This window comes from Lissotriton vulgaris, chromosome 2_1 (assembly GCF_964263255.1).
Source record: "Lissotriton vulgaris chromosome 2_1, aLisVul1.2, whole genome shotgun sequence".
Taxonomy (NCBI): Eukaryota; Metazoa; Chordata; class Amphibia; order Caudata; family Salamandridae; genus Lissotriton; species Lissotriton vulgaris.
The window spans coordinates 1418262238-1418279651 of NC_141687.1; the positions used below are offsets into that span (position 1 = coordinate 1418262238).

Sequence of the window (17414 nt, forward strand, 5' to 3'; positions counted from 1 at the left end):
GTGTCCACAGAAGATCAGAGTTCTTTGGGCAGGCAGGGCAGGTCTCCGGGGTTCTTGGAGGCTGTTTGCTGCAGAAAATGCCGGTTTCAGCTTGCAGGAGACAGGCCGGTAGGGCTGGGGCCAAAGCAGTTGTTGACGTCATCTTCTGTAGCACAGCTCTTTGGTCCATCTCGTCAAGTGAAACCTAGCTTTTGTATTCAGGTCTGCCCCCCAATTACTGTATTTAGTGCGCATTTTAGGTGTCTCGAGTTAGTAGCCAATGGGCCACTGTCCTTAGGGTGACTACACCCTTAGGGTGCTCAACCCACTTGGGGGAGGCACCTTCCCCGAATGGAGGGTGCCTGCCATCTGGAAGTGCTGAGTAGGCATGGCACGCAAATGTGTGCCATGTCGACAATTCACTTTTAGTTGCACCAAAACTTGCAGGCTGCACCAGTGGCAGAGGTTTGTGGTGCGAGGTCTATGAGGGTGGTATAATACATGCTGCGGCCCTTAGAGGCCGTTCCATGGCTACCATGCCCTTGATACTATAGGTAACCCTTACAAGGGACTTCTAGGTAGGCCAGAGTTGTGCAAATTGTAGAAACCTCTGGAACCTCTCATTAGTGGTTTACGACTGGCTTTGTATTTTTTGATTCTCACTAGTTGTCAAACAAATGCTTAATCCTTCCAGAATCTGAGAGATACCGCTTACAACAGTTATGCCATTGTGTGCACTTAACTTCATACTTTTTACTCCAGCTACAAGAAAAGAGGTATTGCCTTGGTACTATCGAAGCTGTACACATGTTCAATGGCTGTTGAACTGAATGGTCACCAAGATGCCTCTGATTTTACGATCACTGTCGATCTCTCCAGCGATTGGGTCCCAAGTTCAAACCCTTACAAGGTAGACTCCACCTTTTTGATGTCAATAAATTGAGCACCACAGAGTACCATTAAAATAAGTACTGCAAATGAGTTACTTTCATTCACAAAGCTTAGACATACCAGAAAGGTGGTATGCAGCACAACAACTGTAATGACATTGCAACAAAAACGTTTGCCAGATCCCACATAGTAATGGATTTAAAACCTGTAAAATGAACCAGCAAGGAAGCAAAAAGTGCAGTAAGGAGGAAAAGAAAATTCTGTACCTGACTAATTTTCTCAGTTAATGGATTAACTACAATGCTCCACATTCTCCAGACGTGCTCCTTGTTTTCCAGCAGCTTGGCTTGCATGCCGATGACGCCAACAACTGATTCACTAAATGCTAGAGGAGATGTCGGGCCAGACAGAACACAGCTCACAAGGGTTTCCAAGCATATGAAGAACCTAGCAACGCAAATTAAAAGACCCAATTAATGGAGCCTGTTGACCAAAGAAGGTCTTTGATTAAGGTAGGTTTAGGTTTAATAAAAGAAAGCAGTTCAGCAGCCGTCTCTAAATTTTCATTTTGAGCTCTGAATCAAATAGATTGACAAGAGAAAAACATTTGTCTCCAATGGCTATTATTCCGCTAAGTTTCCAGAAAATTTGCTTAGATTACATTCCAATTTTAAGCTGTTAAGGTCCTCAGTTGGGCCTGCATTTCCTTGAAGCAAAGTTAAGCAAGGGCTGAGCTGTCCAATTACATTAATATGTACTTACCTTAGACAAAGAAATCAGAATCAAATTAAAATAGTATTTCTGCCTCCCTGCAGGGAGTACAAAACCACCTCACCACAAAGAAATACCTCTCTAGTGTCTAATCAAACACACAAACAATGCCTAGAAAAGAAACAATTTCTGCCTTTATATGTATATTGTAATAGGCTAGTCATAACATTAAACCAACATACAATGTAAAATGAGTTTAAAATATACAGAGTAGTAATCTTTAATGCATAAGCCTTTCACGGTCATTCCTGCCCGCAAGCAAGCCCCTTCATTGAATGGGAAAAAGTAACCAGAGGATACCTATGTAGACTAGCAACTTTACACAGGATTAACCACACAATTTGCTTTCAAGGCAAGAAAGATGCTGCAAAGCTACAGTAGGCTGCACAGCAGCAGTTGGTCATTCAGACCGTTTTGACTGTCTATTGGAGGATGTAAAGTCTCTTAAATACTAGCAACTTTGCTTCTATTCGACTGGTTGCATCATGGAAGAGGCAGGGTTCACCAAGGCAGCAAGGATTAGCAAAGGTGTTGCATGAAAATGTTGTTCCATCATAGGAGTGTCCAAAGGAGACATAAAAACCACGAAGAATAGCAGCAAAAGTTACGCATCAAGAGGACACCACCACCTGAATTATACATCCATTAAGGAAAGGTTCGAAACAAAAAACTAGAAATAAGTCAGGCTACTGTTTTGCTAAAAGTTTAGTGGGTTTTTTCTGAAATCTACAGCTGCAGAAAAGATTTTCAATATGGAAAAGTCAAGTTTTGATGTTTGAAGAAGGCATCAATGTGTTGGCACAATTCATGTATTGTTAACCTGTTGCTAATATATAGAAACATTCAGAGTAAGTCAAATAAGGTGCTGACTTTTCAGCAGCTGTAGGCACTGGTCTTGGTGGCCACACACCAGTAACACCCAGCATCATTATACATCAACGTCTGTTGGAAAGTGCCCCTTTTTAGGTCTCGGCTCCAGTGCTGAGCTGACTGGGTATTTGTTAGCTATGCAGTGTATTTATGTCCTTTGAATTAATTTAATTATTTAACCACTATCCCTGCTACCACACTAAGCTGCCCAACATTTTTCTTAATACCAACAAGTTTGTCACGGATGCCAACAAAATAGGTTAAACAAATATATCACAAATACCTTACTCTCAAACTCACAATGTACCAACCTGGCTCTACAAGACTGCTGCAGCAGATGTGAGAAATTGGGAAAAGTGACTTCCATTTAGGCTGCCATGGAGCAGTCACGTGACGTTAGGCTGCCATGCAGCAGTCACGTGACATGACGTGAGCGCCTGAGCAGGCACACTTAAGGGGTCAGGCTTGTGAATTTCCACTAACGCAGGCGCTCTACAACCAGATTAGTACAAGTAAAAAATTAAATGTACTATCACGGCTAAATCCTGCAATGTTCTACAGAAACACCGCTGCCTTCGGACTTCTGGGTTAATCGGGAGACCACAAGTAGGTCTAAAGAACTGTAAACTCTTACAAGGATACTAGGAGCAAGAGGGTGAAGGATATAAGATTCCCTACACTCCTACTAGTTTTAGGTGATTCTTTCCCCGGTTACATATCTCGCCAAGTTATCCAGCAGCCTCCTGGTTGTTTCCTTCATCTCTGTACTTACTTTTAATACTCCTCTCTTTTTATATTTGCCACAAACGTAGTTAAGGGACGTTTTTGGCTGTGGTCCAGACTTACACCTAATAACTGACTTGAGTATTCCTGAAAAACCCAAATGTTGGAGCCAAAATGGCTTCATTTTACCGGTCTCCAGTTTGAAATTGCCTCAGATTCAATGTATGACAATTGGGAAAATGCACTCCACCAATTGCTTTTACAACATCTCCTAATGTCCACTTGTAAAATCTTCGTATGTATGTGTTGTGCATTGTGTCAATGAAGTGAACACGCTTACTCAGACTTAAACTGATAAAAAGCATTGGCAAAGCCAAACTGTTTCGGCAATCTGAGAGCTATAGGTGTTGGAAATATTAATGCATTTGTGTGTATCAATAAAACTAGCCCCAGAGCCATACACAAATGCTCTTGGATTGCAGCGACCTACTGGCTTCCCGAATGCTTGTTGACATTGTCACCCCCCCCTTTTTGGCTGGTATCTGTGCACGGCGACTGGAGGGACCACTTGGGAGCGGACAACTTAGTTTGACTATAGTTTGACTATAGGGAGTTTCTCACTCCCCCGCCAGTGCGATTGTTGACCTTCAATAAACTAGGTTCCCCACAGAAACCATCTCAACACATTTGTAGGGCGTATTCCTTGGGAAGGGGTGCCTATTCCCTGCTCTTGGACTAAGGAGGCAGGGGAAGTACCAATGGGATCTTTTCTTCCTTGAGAATTCCTGAAGAAAGCCGGGGTAATGATTAACTGAATCTTTTATTCGGCTGAAAGATGTCGATCTTTGCTTGCAGAGTGGAGGGGTAGGTGATTCATTATAGTTCACCATACCTTCATCCACTGGTCAAATGTTTACCTTTTCCTTTTTATTCTGGGCAAGGGAGTCCATAATTAAAGTTAGATTGAGGACATCCTTTGATCCAGTTTTACATCCCTATTTCTGCACCTTTATTCACATTTTGATCCAGTGTATTGTATTTTCTTTATGTGTTGTACTGTCTTCCTCCTCCCCATTGCTCCACCTCCAGCGTGGGCGAGCACAGAGGTGTTTTAGCAGCCCTATGATGAAGCATGACACAGCTTGCTGTGTGTGCGGAAAGTGTTAGACACCTGGTTATTTTCCCTGGGACCTCAATAGATTATAGCGATCCAACTTCAAGAGTCCTACTTTTTTGTTGCGCGCTTATGGAATTATAGGCGGTCGAAGTGGGACATATATTCCTCCTACCCCTTTCTTTCTGTTTGTGTGGTTATCTGTGCAATTTTGACAGAATTGCACTGAGTTTCTGTTATCCATATTCTCAGTACCAGATCCATATACCTAAAACTGTATAACTGTCTCCCCAATTGGTAATACCTTTAACACTCCCTGCAAGTCCCTAGTAAATGGCACCTCTGGTACATTGGGTAAGGAGTCTAAAGAAGGTCCCTAAGGGCCGCAGCACATAGTGCCATCCTAGGAGACCCTCAGCACCAAAATGCAAACTGCTATTGCAGGCTGCGTGCCATGGTGCAGAGAAAAGTGAAGAGGACATGGCACACATCCTGTGTGCCATACCTGCAGACACTGCACACAGTATAGGTAGCCACCCCTACATCAGGCCTTTCATCCCTAAGGCAGGGTGCAATATAATACATATGTGGACATATCTGCATGAGCAGATCAGCTCCTGTGATGTACAAGTCAATTATCAGATATTACAAGCAACAGGCATGCCATTTTGAGTATGTGCCAGAAACTGGTATTTATGAGTTTCCCAGCTACATGAAGGCTTCAGTGAAACTAGATCTGTTTGGTATCAAATATCTCGTATTGATAAACCTACACAGATTTCAGTGATGATTTTTTTAATAAATGCACCCAGAGGATACCTTATAGGTGCCCCCTGAAATTCTTTAGTCTACTAGTGTGCTGGCTGACTGGTGTAGACCAGACGTACGAGCTACTTGCCTTCGGTAGCAATGTATCTGGTCTTATCCCCAGGCGAGAGACTGGACCCGGAAAATCTTTTGCCACAGCATCTCAGCGCGCCGACTTGGGGGGCACAACACGACTCCGCCCCGGCGTCGTCCGCACACATGACGTCAGCGAGGTCACGCAAGTCCCACCCTGGCGCGTCAACGTCAGTTTACTTCGGACAAGTTTCCCCACGCCAAAACGCGGAGCCATCAGACATAACTGTTCGAGTATAGGAACAGTGTGCAAAAAAGAAAAAAAGGAATGGTGGGGAAACACCATAAGGATCAGTGGCAAACACTGCAGTACACCAGGAAGGGAAAAGAATGAGAACAGAGCATAGCCCTGAACAGCAACCCTGCCAGCACAAAGATAAGCACCACCTCCCCCTGGAGTCAGGATCACATGGAAAGTGTCATGAAAACCTATAACAGGACCACAACCCCAACCAATTACAATGAAGGGGAACCAGTTTGGGCCAAACAAGGCATGACAAGACCTTCAGACTGCCCCACCACAGAATGTGACAATCCCTGTAAATAACTGAGGCAGAGGCCCAACCAAATGACCCCAACCTAGAGGATAGCAGAGGGGCCAGGACCCCTAGCAATGAAGAGGGGCAAGAGAAAGAGGGGGCAGGCGGGGGGGGCAACTAGAACACAAAGGCCTAGAAGTACCTACAGACAGATTCTTCAAAGGACGAAAAAGGGAGAATTCAACAATTAAACAGGACCAACTTCCTGCCAGAAAAGAACGACAGAACGCACGCACTGAAGACCTAGCCACCCACAGGGAGGCAAATGCAGAAGACCAAGCCAAAGGGTCCTCGCAGAACGGGGTGGAAGGGCAGGCTATGAAGGAATCTGCACCTATAATAGTCTCTACCAGACACATCTTTACCGAAGGTAAGTAACTCGTACATCTGATAGAGACTACTAGCCACAGATTCCTTCACGTAGAATATATACCACAGTCACACCCAAAGGGAAGGAGGGTCTGCAAGAGGACCCCACCAGGCTGGTCATAACAGAGGGTCCCGCAGGGGCAGAGTCCCAAAGACAGGACGAGCCCCGTCCCTCAGGCAAGCAGAAGACCACCTATCCCGAAGGGGATGCGGAAAAGGAGACGAGGCAGCCTATCCTCGCTCAGCAGAGGAAACTAGGCAAGGTGAAAAGGAGGCCTAAGCACCCTACGCCCATACAGGACAACAAAACTTCCGCCCAAGGCCAAATGAAGAGGAGCACCTTAGAAGGGCAACCTAGAGACTCCAAAGAGAAGAGGCAGAGCAAAGGCAAGCCTCCCTCCACCGGAAACACACCCAGCGAAGAGGGCAGCCGAGCCGAACACAGCCACAAGGCAAAGTCCAGGCAGTACGGCTCTGCCTGCAGTAAGCAGGTGGAAGCCGAAAAAGGCAGCTCATGGTCGCAAAGGAAGAACCGTCCAGCGCCACGCAGGGACAGACAGCACCCGAAAAGGAACAGGAACCATCTCATTTCACAGGAAGGAGAGGTAGAACGGAGTGCAATGCCCACTGGAAGAAGCGGACAAGGAAAGGATGACTGTCCCACCATAGCGCCAAGAAGGCACAATGATGCAGAAAAACAGTAGGTCAGCACCAGCAAGTGCAGCCAGACACCGAGAGCACTGCAGAAGGATGCTCTCAGGGCAAGCAAGAAGTCAGCCGACGACCAAGAGCAAGAAGGCGAGAAAGGTTTGGACACGATCCAGGGAGGAGTCAGCACCCACAGTCCAAAAAGAAGTGGAACCAAGATGCCCGGCCGCAGAAAGCAGGCCAGACCAAGCGAACAGCGCAGTGACTCCAGAGAAGGACACCCCGGGGTGCAACTCAAGCCATAATCAAGAGGATTGCATCTGCAACATACCTTAACGCCACGGAGAACAGAGGCTCAAAGGCAAACAACTCCCCAGCGCATAACAGCTATATAACAGCTACCAGGGCAACGTCCAAAAACCTGGGAACCTCTAGGGAACAAACGTCCACAGCAGAGGGCAAATACCTGCAGAAAAACCTGCAGGTGGCGTGTCAAGCAGCCAGATGAAAAAACAGCAGGCCTAGTGTCAGGGCTAGCATGGAGCATGGTGTAGAAAATGCAAAGCAAAAACAAACACAACTGGAGGGGGAGAACGACGGGGATAAGAACAAAGGAGGAGGAGAAGAATGTAGTGAACGCTCAAAGGGAAGCAGCAGCTCCCTCCCACCAGAGCCCTGGTGGAGAACTTCCAGAAGATGATCCGCAGGGAAATGGGCAGCCGGATCACACATGCGAGAAATCCCCTCAGCCGTGGAAAAAGCGCGAGTGAAGGCCGCACCCGCCTCTGTAGGGTCCTGCGGTGGGGAAAGCAGCTCCTCCGTAGGTGACGGCTGCAAGCTAAGGCGGCCATCCCCTAAGCCCACCGGAGTGGGTAAGAGCCAGGTCTGGAAAGGAGGAAGGGGGGCTGTGGAGTGGGGGACATGTAGCTCCGCTGGCGGAAACTGCCGTCCTGAAGAAGTCAGGGAAAAAGCCACGACGCGGCGGCCCGTCTCCAATTAGGACGACACCAGCACGCGCCCAACCTCTGGGGAAGAGGAGGCGTCCGAATAAGTGTCTGGCGCCATAGAGTCCGCAACTTGAGGCAGGACATAGTCGTCGTTCAGCGCCAAAGGAGATGCCGGACAGGCGTCCGCCTCGCCACATGGCGCAGGAGACTGGGGCTGGCCGGAGCAGATGCGGCTAAGGGACGCCGCTGGAACGTGCAGACTCTACCTCCAACGAGGCAGCCGCCTGCGTGGTGGGACGAATGGTACCCGGGGAGTGACAAGGAGCCCCCCGCCAGCCTCGACCCATGGGAGGACGAGAGGGGCCCGCCGACCCCTATGGCGCCGCCAAGGCACGCTACCAGGAAACGGTGGATAGGGGGACGATACATGAGGCTGCATCACCCGCGGAGAGCCCACGCCCCCAACAGGCCGGAAACCAGCCCTCGGGGGCAAACTGCGACACTTACAACAGGCGAGCGACGCTCTTGCGGCATACGAGAGGGACGAGGACTGCTTCAAAACCTTCCAAAGCTGATCGAGGTGAGGAAGCTGATCTGGACATGCGAGCCGAGAGAAGTTTCATTTGGCGCTCCCGCCGCGACTTCAGCTTCAACTGCTGGCACACCTCGCAATCAGTGGAGTCGTGATGTTCCCCCCCAAGCACCACATGCAAATGAGGTGAGGGTCCGTTGCAGATATCAGGCGTCCACAAGACAAGCGAGTCTTAAAGCCCAAAGGCATTCACACACTGTTCCCACAAACACGCAATAGCGAAAGAGACAGGCCCGGAGCACGAACCGGATCCACATTTCACGCGGAAAAGGAAAAACCTGACCTATGCGCGCCGCGGTGGGACTTGTGACCTCGCTGATGTCACGTGCCCAGACCACACAGCATGAGGAGATGCTGTGGCAAAAGATTTCCGGATCCAGTCTTGCGCCTGGGGATAATTCTACATGAAGGAATCTGCGGTTAGTAGTCTATCAGATCAGGGACTACAAAATCTCCTGAACAGATTTGTTGGCAGCTTTGGAGGAACTCCGTTTAGAAGTGAACATCAGTAAGACCAGATTTATGGCATTTAAACCACATACCTTGTTTAGAGGCAAGGTGAAAATGGGGGATACCTTCCCAGAACAAGTAAACAATAGATTATTTGTGGGTAATGCTTACAGACATACTACCATGGACCCTACATATTTCCAAGAGCCAGCTTACACTAAAGCATGCACGAGAAGCAATGTGCCTTAGCCAGGCAGCGGGTGTTGTTAAGGCAGACAGCTTACCTGGTGGGCCTTTCTCACTCCCTCCAGGCCACCTTACCGGGACCCCTCCACTATAGAGTCCAGTAACATCTAAAAGCTGCTCACTTACGGTAGGGCCTCTCCTATTCCTGCATAGTGACGCTTTCCAGGGAAGCCCTGGAAGAGATCTGTTTGTGGTTAGCCAACATGGACACCTGGAACTGAAAAGCGATTGGGTTTGCCCTGGACATCAGTCAGATGCCAGCAGGTCAGGTTGGGGCACGCAGGCGGCTGCCTCGTTGGAGGTTCTTTGCTCCTGAGGCGGAAGCCGGGAGACGCTTTGTGTTTTACTCTGAAATTGTGTTTTTAAACTGTACCTTGCTGCTACCTGCTGTTTGCACATCGAGGGCTCCGTGCAGCGGATCCATCGCTCACGTGACGCCCTCCTGCCGGCTGGCCACGCCCACATCCAGGCCACGCCCCCTTCCCGCCCTTCTTAAGCGCCAGCTATCGAGCGCTCACTTGGTTCTTTGCTCCTGAGGCGGAAGCCGGGAGACGCTTTGTGTTTTACTCTGAAATTGTGTTTTTAAACTGTACCTTGCTGCTACCTGCTGTTTGCACATCGAGGGCTCCGTGCAGCGGATCCATCGCTCACGTGACGCCCTCCTGCCGGCTGGCCACGCCCACATCCAGGCCACGCCCCCTTCCCGCCCTTCTTAAGCGCCAGCTATCGAGCGCTCACTTGGTTCTTTGCTCCTGAGGCGGAAGCCGGGAGACGCTTTGTGTTTTACTCTGAAATTGTGTTTTTAAACTGTACCTTGCTGCTACCTGCTGTTTGCACATCGAGGGCTCCGTGCAGCGGATCCATCGCTCACGTGACGCCCTCCTGCCGGCTGGCCACGCCCACATCCAGGCCACGCCCCCTTCCCGCCCTTCTTAAGCGCCAGCTATCGAGCGCTCACTTGGTTCTTTGCTCCTGAGGCGGAAGCCGGGAGACGCTTTGTGTTTTACTCTGAAATTGTGTTTTTAAACTGTACCTTGCTGCTACCTGCTGTTTGCACATCGAGGGCTCCGTGCAGCGGATCCATCGCTCACGTGACGCCCTCCTGCCGGCTGGCCACGCCCACATCCAGGCCACGCCCCCTTCCCGCCCTTCTTAAGCGCCAGCTATCGAGCGCTCACTTGGTTCTTTGCTCCTGAGGCGGAAGCCGGGAGACGCTTTGTGTTTTACTCTGAAATTGTGTTTTTAAACTGTACCTTGCTGCTACCTGCTGTTTGCACATCGAGGGCTCCGTGCAGCGGATCCATCGCTCACGTGACGCCCTCCTGCCGGCTGGCCACGCCCACATCCAGGCCACGCCCCCTTCCCGCCCTTCTTAAGCGCCAGCTATCGAGCGCTCACTTGGTTCTTTGCTCCTGAGGCGGAAGCCGGGAGACGCTTTGTGTTTTACTCTGAAATTGTGTTTTTAAACTGTACCTTGCTGCTACCTGCTGTTTGCACATCGAGGGCTCCGTGCAGCGGATCCATCGCTCACGTGACGCCCTCCTGCCGGCTGGCCACGCCCACATCCAGGCCACGCCCCCTTCCCGCCCTTACGGCCGCCTTTATTAATGTGTCAATACAGAACGCGCAGCGGACGAGCGCAGCGGGAGCGCCGACTTCGCGCCGAAGTCGCGCATAAGTCAAGCCCGTCTGCGCCCGTCCGCGGCCGAACGGGGCAAGGGGCACGACGCCATGCTCAAATTATATCATACTCCTCCAAAGACCTTATCGCCCTTCAAGGCACCTGGCCACTTCCGGACTCTGTCCGTAGACTCGTCGATTCATTGGGCCTTGCCCCCACCCTCCCTGCACTACCGCATTCCCCGCCGCAATCTCCCCTGCCACCCTGCCTCCCCTGCCCTGACCCACCCCCCTCCACCCCAGCTCTGTCCGTTATTCTACTCAATACCAGGTCGGCGGTCAAGCATCACCACGAGCTGTTCGTCCTGCTCGATACCGAGAAACCTGACCTACTGCTCTTGACCGAGACCTGGTATTGCGATACCTCCCTTCCCGCTCTCCTGGCCACCCTTCCACCGTCTTACGTGGCCCTACGTGCCGATCGACCGGCCGGCAGGGCGGGCGGCGGGGTCGCGTTAATTACTAGGTCAGATCTGCACTTCCAGTTACTTCCCTCTCCCCCTATGGCCCCTGTCGACTTCCTGGTGGCCCGTTCCCTCCAGACCGCCCCTCCCATCACTTGTCTCCTCATGTACCGCCCCCCTCAGCCCTCGCCTTCATTTCTACCTGTCTTCCAAGACTTGCTGGCAAATCTGGCGGTCAACTTTGCCTCGGTTTTGGTGCTGGGGGATTTTAATTACTGGCCCTCAGACCCACACGAGTGCTCCGCCTCAAAAGAATTTACCGAATCTCTGTCTTCCCTTAACTTTGTCCCACACATTTCTGTCCCCACTCATTCTCACGGGCACACACTTGATCAGGTCTGGGCTCTTAACCTCCCACTGGCTTCGGTGGCGGTCTCCCTTTGCCCTTGGTCCGATCATGCCCTCATCTCTTTCTCCATCCCCCACAACTCATCCCCCAAAACCCCGCTTGCCAAAAACACCTGGGCGCGGAACTGGAACAGGTTGGATCTCCCCTCCCTGACCTCCCTGCTTCACAATTCCATCCCCCCCCTCTCTGGCTTATCATCGGCCTCACAGGCCAAGGCCATTAACACCTGGCTAGCTGGAGCCTGTGACTCAGAGGCCCCCTTGCGACGCATCTCCATCCGCCGGCTTAAGGACTCTAACCGATGGTTTAACGACCATCTAAAAGAACTTAAACTGAGCGTCCGGAGGGCGGAGAGGCAGTGGAGGAAGGACTACAGCCCGTTACTAAAAACCCACTTTCTGACACTGCTGGCTGACTACAAATCAGCAATTCTAGCTGCAAAGACCGACTACTTCTCCACGAGAATAATGTCGGCCGCCAACAAACCCAGGGCTATCTTTGACATCGTAAACGACCTGGCGTTCTCAGATCGAGCCTCGCCCCAAATCCCTCCCTCCCAGCTTCTCTGCGACCAATTAAACAACTACTTCGTGGATAAGATCACTAATATCAAGGCCAATATCCCTTTACCCTCGCCTACCTTCGTCGATCCCTCCCCCCCCCCAGTACAAAATCATCTCACTGTTATCCCTCCCCTCACTCAGGAATCCTTTCTGTCGATTCTCCCCAAAGTTAAATCAGGGTCCCCGGCGGATGTCTGCCCCGCTCGCATCCTACAGCAAATCTATTCTAGCTGCCCTGATCCCCCGATTGCCTTCCTCAACAGCGCCTTGGCACAGGGTGTGGTGACCCCGGTACTAAAAGCAGCCACCATAGTACCCCTGCTGAAGAAACCCGGCTCGGACCCTTCTATCTCGTCCAACTTTCGCCCCATCTCCCTGCTGCCCTTTCTGGGCAAGGTGATGGAACGCCATGTTACCGCGGCTCTGAGCACTCACATTGAGGCGAATGGGGGGCTGGCTTCTCGTCAGGCAGGATTCCGCCCCAGGCACTCAACAGAATCGGTCGTAGTCGCCGTCCTAGACAACCTCAGAAAGGGCATGGATGACAACAACCACCAGGCACTGGTCCTCCTCGATCTTTCCGCCGCCTTTGACACGGTGGACCATACCATCCTACTCACCCGTGTCAAGGCGGCTGGCATCGGGGGATCAGCCCTTGTCTGGCTCTCCTCCTTTCTGAGGGACCGCACCCAGGCGGTCCGTCTAGGCGACTTCACCTCCACTCCCCTCCCTGTCACCTGCGGTGTTCCCCAGGGTTCCTCTCTCTCCCCCCTTCTCTTCAACCTCTATATCTTTCCTCTCATCTTTGCTCTCCAGCAGCTGGAGGTCACCGTCTTCAACTACGCGGATGACCTCCAGCTCATTTTTGATCTGTCCCCCTCTTCTCTCTCGGTCTCCAATTTTCAGTCTACTATGACATTCATCAGGGACTGGATGAATCACAACCATCTTAAACTGAACCCTGATAAAACTGAGCTGGTTCTCACTGGTGGTTCGTCCAGCCCCTGGAACTCTCTTTTCTGGCCCCCCTCCCTCGGCCTTGCACCCTCCCCCCTCCACCACTGTCAAAACACTGGGTGTCAAATTGAACAATCAGCTCACTCTTCACTCACACATCAGCTCCGTGGTCTCCTCCTGTTTCCTCACTCTTCGAACCATCCGCTCTGTCTCCCGCTTCTTCACCCCTCAGGCCCTCAAGACCATCATGGCCGCCCTGGTAATCTCGCGTTTGGACTACGCCAACGCTCTTTTCCATGGCATTCCTGCCTATAGTTTGCGTAGACTCCAAGCCATCCAGAACCAGGCGGCCAGACTGATATTTGGCCTCCCACGTTATCACCACTCCACCCCCCTCCTAAAGAAACTCCACTGGCTCCGCGTGAAACAACGTTCCCTCTTTAAAATCGGGTGCATGGTTTTCCAGGCCCGTCAGGGCACTGCCCCTGCTTTCATCACTTCACTTATCAAACCCTACGTCCCCGCAAGAAACCTCCGGTCCTCCTCCAAGTCCCTTCTCCTGATCCCCCGTTTCTCGCGCAAGAAGTGGGGTGGATCCAATTTCTCTACTCTGGCCCCTTCCTTCTGGAACTCTCTCCCTGATAACCTCCGCTCCGCAACTCAGTACCTTTCCTTCCGTGGAGACTTGAAAACCTTCCTATTTAGCCAGGCTTTCCCCGCCTAAATTTTCTCCCTGGTCTTCCTTCCCCTCAGCCACTGAACCTTCAGCGCCAAGAAACCGCAAGGTGTATGCTGCGCTTTATAAGCATTTTAAATTAGAAATTAGAAATTAGATATGCCAAATATTCCACAGGCAGTTTGTAGTCTCCCCAAGAACCGAGATTACATATCAATTGTTTGGAGCTGTTGGCCAGGTCCTTTGCAGTCTACTGCTGGACCAAAGACTCCATCCAGTCGACCTTGTTTACTGAGAACTCACCGGGGGATTTGGGGATCACATAGCCCAAAGCGCAGTCGGCGCTAACCTCCCTACTGGCTGCAGGTCCCCCCCGATGCCGAGACCGGAACTCCAAGCGGCCGCCGAGCGGGGGGACCACAATCCCCACAAACCTTTGCCTGTCTTGCTCCGCCCATTCCCGCCCACCGACGCGCCCGTAAGGCGCAGAAAAGGAGAGAACCCCATCTGGGGAGCAGGCGACCTTGTTTACTTAGAACTCACCGGGGGATTTGGGGATCACATAGCCCAAAGCGCAGTCGGCGCTAACCTCCCTACTGGCTGCAGGTCCCCCCCGCCGCCGCGACCGGAACTCCAAGCGGCCGCCGAGTGGGGGGGGGGGGGACCACAATCCCCACAAACCTTTGCCTGTCTTGCTCTGCCCATTCCCGCCCACGGACGCGCCCGGAAGGCGCAGAGAAGGAGAGAAACCCTTCCGCGTCGCGGGACACGCACGGGCGACGCCGGGCAAAGGGCGGGCCCTCTGTGGCCCTCAGAGGGCTGAGGAGGACGGGACGGGCTACCCCTTTTTGATCCTCGCCTCGTGCTCACTGGAAAAGGGAGGTAATATGAACTAACTAATCCATCAAAGTGACTGTCATTATATTCTCTTAAGTATCCCCTACTGGACTACCCTTTGACCGCCCCGTTGTCAGACTATTAGTGTATGTGCACTACTTGCACAGCCACCTGTCATTGTCATATCATATATATATATATTTCTAGAAAGCTATTTATATCATGACCGACAAAGGGCTTTACATAAATAACATCCTTCAGGGGGCAACGGAAGGGGACATTGGATAACTATCTAATCAGGACCACATCGGCAATAGAGTCCGTAATAGAGAGAGTAGAAAAAAGTCTCCCTAAAGAACCCACATCCAGCACCCATTCTGCTATGGTGCTACCAGATCAAACCCAAAATTTCTCTTTACTGGAGAAATTAAATCTGCTTTGTAAAACTGTAAGCCAACGTTGAAAATGGGAATGACCTAACAAATGCTCCTGCATGTGCAATGAGAAACACTAGTCCCCAGCCTAGCACCACATTTCAACTAAACGCAAGCCATCTTGGTACTCCCCCGCTATTAACACCCACAGACACTATACAACTGCCAGCAAATGTTCAAGCACCCTATCCTAATAGAAAGCGCAAAGGTCCTAAACAGAGGGGAAGATTAGCTAAAAAACAAAGATTGCATCTAAGACCCCTTTCGGCCATTAGTAACACCCTAAAAACATCTGAGGTACGTTCTAATCTGGAGTTGCCTGCAACCATTACCCCATCTGACTTACTGGCGCAGATTGAACTCCTGGTCAGGACTTTAATATCCCCATTGGAAAAAAGAATTGAGGCAATAGGGGAAAAGCTCTGCACCATAGAGGAAACCATCAGGGCAAACTTAACACTCACAAAAAGAATGGAAGAAAATAAGCAAGTTGAGACCCTAGTCACTGACATCCCCATCCTCCCTGCACAAAGTAATATCACACAAACTTATGCACTTGCCCCCAAGACATTTAAAACATTAGTCATATCAAACCCCCCAATAACCCAGAATCCTGCATTCAGAGAAGGGCCGATCAAACCACTCACGCCGAAAGAGGGGAAGTCCCACAACTATGGTAACATGCAAAGAAAGGCTAAACATATAGATCTACCGCAGGAGGCGGCTCACTTTGTGTGCATCCTCTCGGGCGTGCCTGAGCTCACTAAAAGCAAAACTGAAAGACCAGCAGATCTGGCAAATAAGGTGTCTTTCTGGCTGACAAAGAATAGACCCCCTACCACCCAATATAGATGGAATGATTTTAAATGTTAGAAGGGTAGGGTGGTTGGGATCTATTCCCAAGGACATACCGGGAGACCTGGTTTTGGTCAATTTTAGGGACTCCCGAGTTATCCAATATCTCCGAAGTTGGCAGCCACAAATGGGCGATGGCCCAATCGGAACATGGGAACTGTGTGACTTTTACCCCAGAACTACATATCTGCCCCCTGCAAGATCATACATACAAAATAACTTTGGGACGGGTAGTAGTGGTCCTGGATCTAGTAAGCACATACTACCCACCCACAATCGATTTGCTTTATTCTAAAGGTATAGACCTGGTGCCCTGACTTGTAAAATCCGTTCACAGAGGGCCCTCGTAAATAATTAAAATTGATAATGACTCACACTAAGTCTGTGGATGGTCTTCACCAAAGAAACCACTTATGTATTTCGATCCTTTATACTCTCTGAAGCATATTTGTCTTATTTTAAAAGTATCACCATAAAATTCAAACATACACTATTTCTTAAGCGACTGATTTAATTGAAATTGACATGATCACTCCTTGTAACAAAGCTGCTAGGGTTTGTTTATGATGAATTGTAAAAATGATTTTATTAGTATAATGAATTGTTAACTTTGTACATATAGTGACCTTGTAATGAATATAATCGTCGTCTGCTTTTATTTTGTTTTTATCCTGTATGCTTTTATGAATTTTTTACTGAATTCGAATAAAGCTTGTTGTTGACTGACTCCATCCAGTCAGCTCAGTTCAACAAGCTTTATTCGGTGTGTACAACATCTAGTCATGTGTGCTCCTCAAGATGAACGCATTGGTGGTACAGTACTTCGCATCATCTGGGGACACCCGGTCCAAAGCTGATCATGCCTTCAAAACACCTTAATTTGCATTTCATCGTGGGTGTTGTGGTAGCAACACAGGCAGGTACGAAAGTTTAATTTTCCATTATCAATAGTTCTCCAATACAAAACTGGTATTCTTTTTACATTAGGGACAACAATCCAAAAGCTGTTCAGGAAGATACATCTTTTTAAAACATTTCTCACATAAAACACACTAGTGCGACAAGCTTACAAAATGCACAAAAAAGAAACCTTACCTTTCTTCCACTGCACACTGTTCCAAGATACCACTATGGAAAAGTAGCTGAATTATGAACAAAGCAGGTGTTCCCTAGGGGAAAAAAAATATTAACTATTCAGCAATACTACGGGATCCAGTCAAAGTAAATTCAATTATCTCATACAGTGAATAGGTTACTTATAGCACTTTTACTGCAAGGGGTCCCCACTCTTCACTGTAAAGTAAGTGCGAGATCTCAATTACAGAGGAGAAACTGTCTTATATAAGTAAACAGAGCAAACGCCCCTTAGGAACACTGATTTTGCATAGCTCATAACTCTGTTCCCACATAAAACAAAAACCTGGTAAAATAATTGTTTTTAGACCATCATCCCTTTAAGTATTTTGAAGATTAGTTGACTGGAGTAGAAGTTAAACATTCTAAGAAGTCTACCTGCTTTGGAGAAAGGAGGGGTAAAGGGTGCAGAGCACTGACCAGGAT

The 17414-nt window shown here is 49.7% G+C and overlaps 1 protein-coding gene across 2 annotated transcripts in view; it reads right to left on the bottom strand.

Annotated features, from left to right (window-relative positions):
• RIF1 (replication timing regulatory factor 1) overlaps positions 1-17414 on the bottom strand; it is a 424226-nt gene that overhangs the window by 286228 nt on the left and 120584 nt on the right. For both annotated transcript variants that reach the window (XM_086957241.1, XM_086957240.1), the window contains 2 exons: positions 16950-17023; positions 1137-1317 (listed from right to left, as the gene is read on the bottom strand). In XM_086957241.1, the coding sequence (XP_086813367.1) occupies positions 1137-1317; positions 16950-17023 (255 nt within the window). The remainder of the gene's footprint in view (positions 1-1136; positions 1318-16949; positions 17024-17414) is intronic.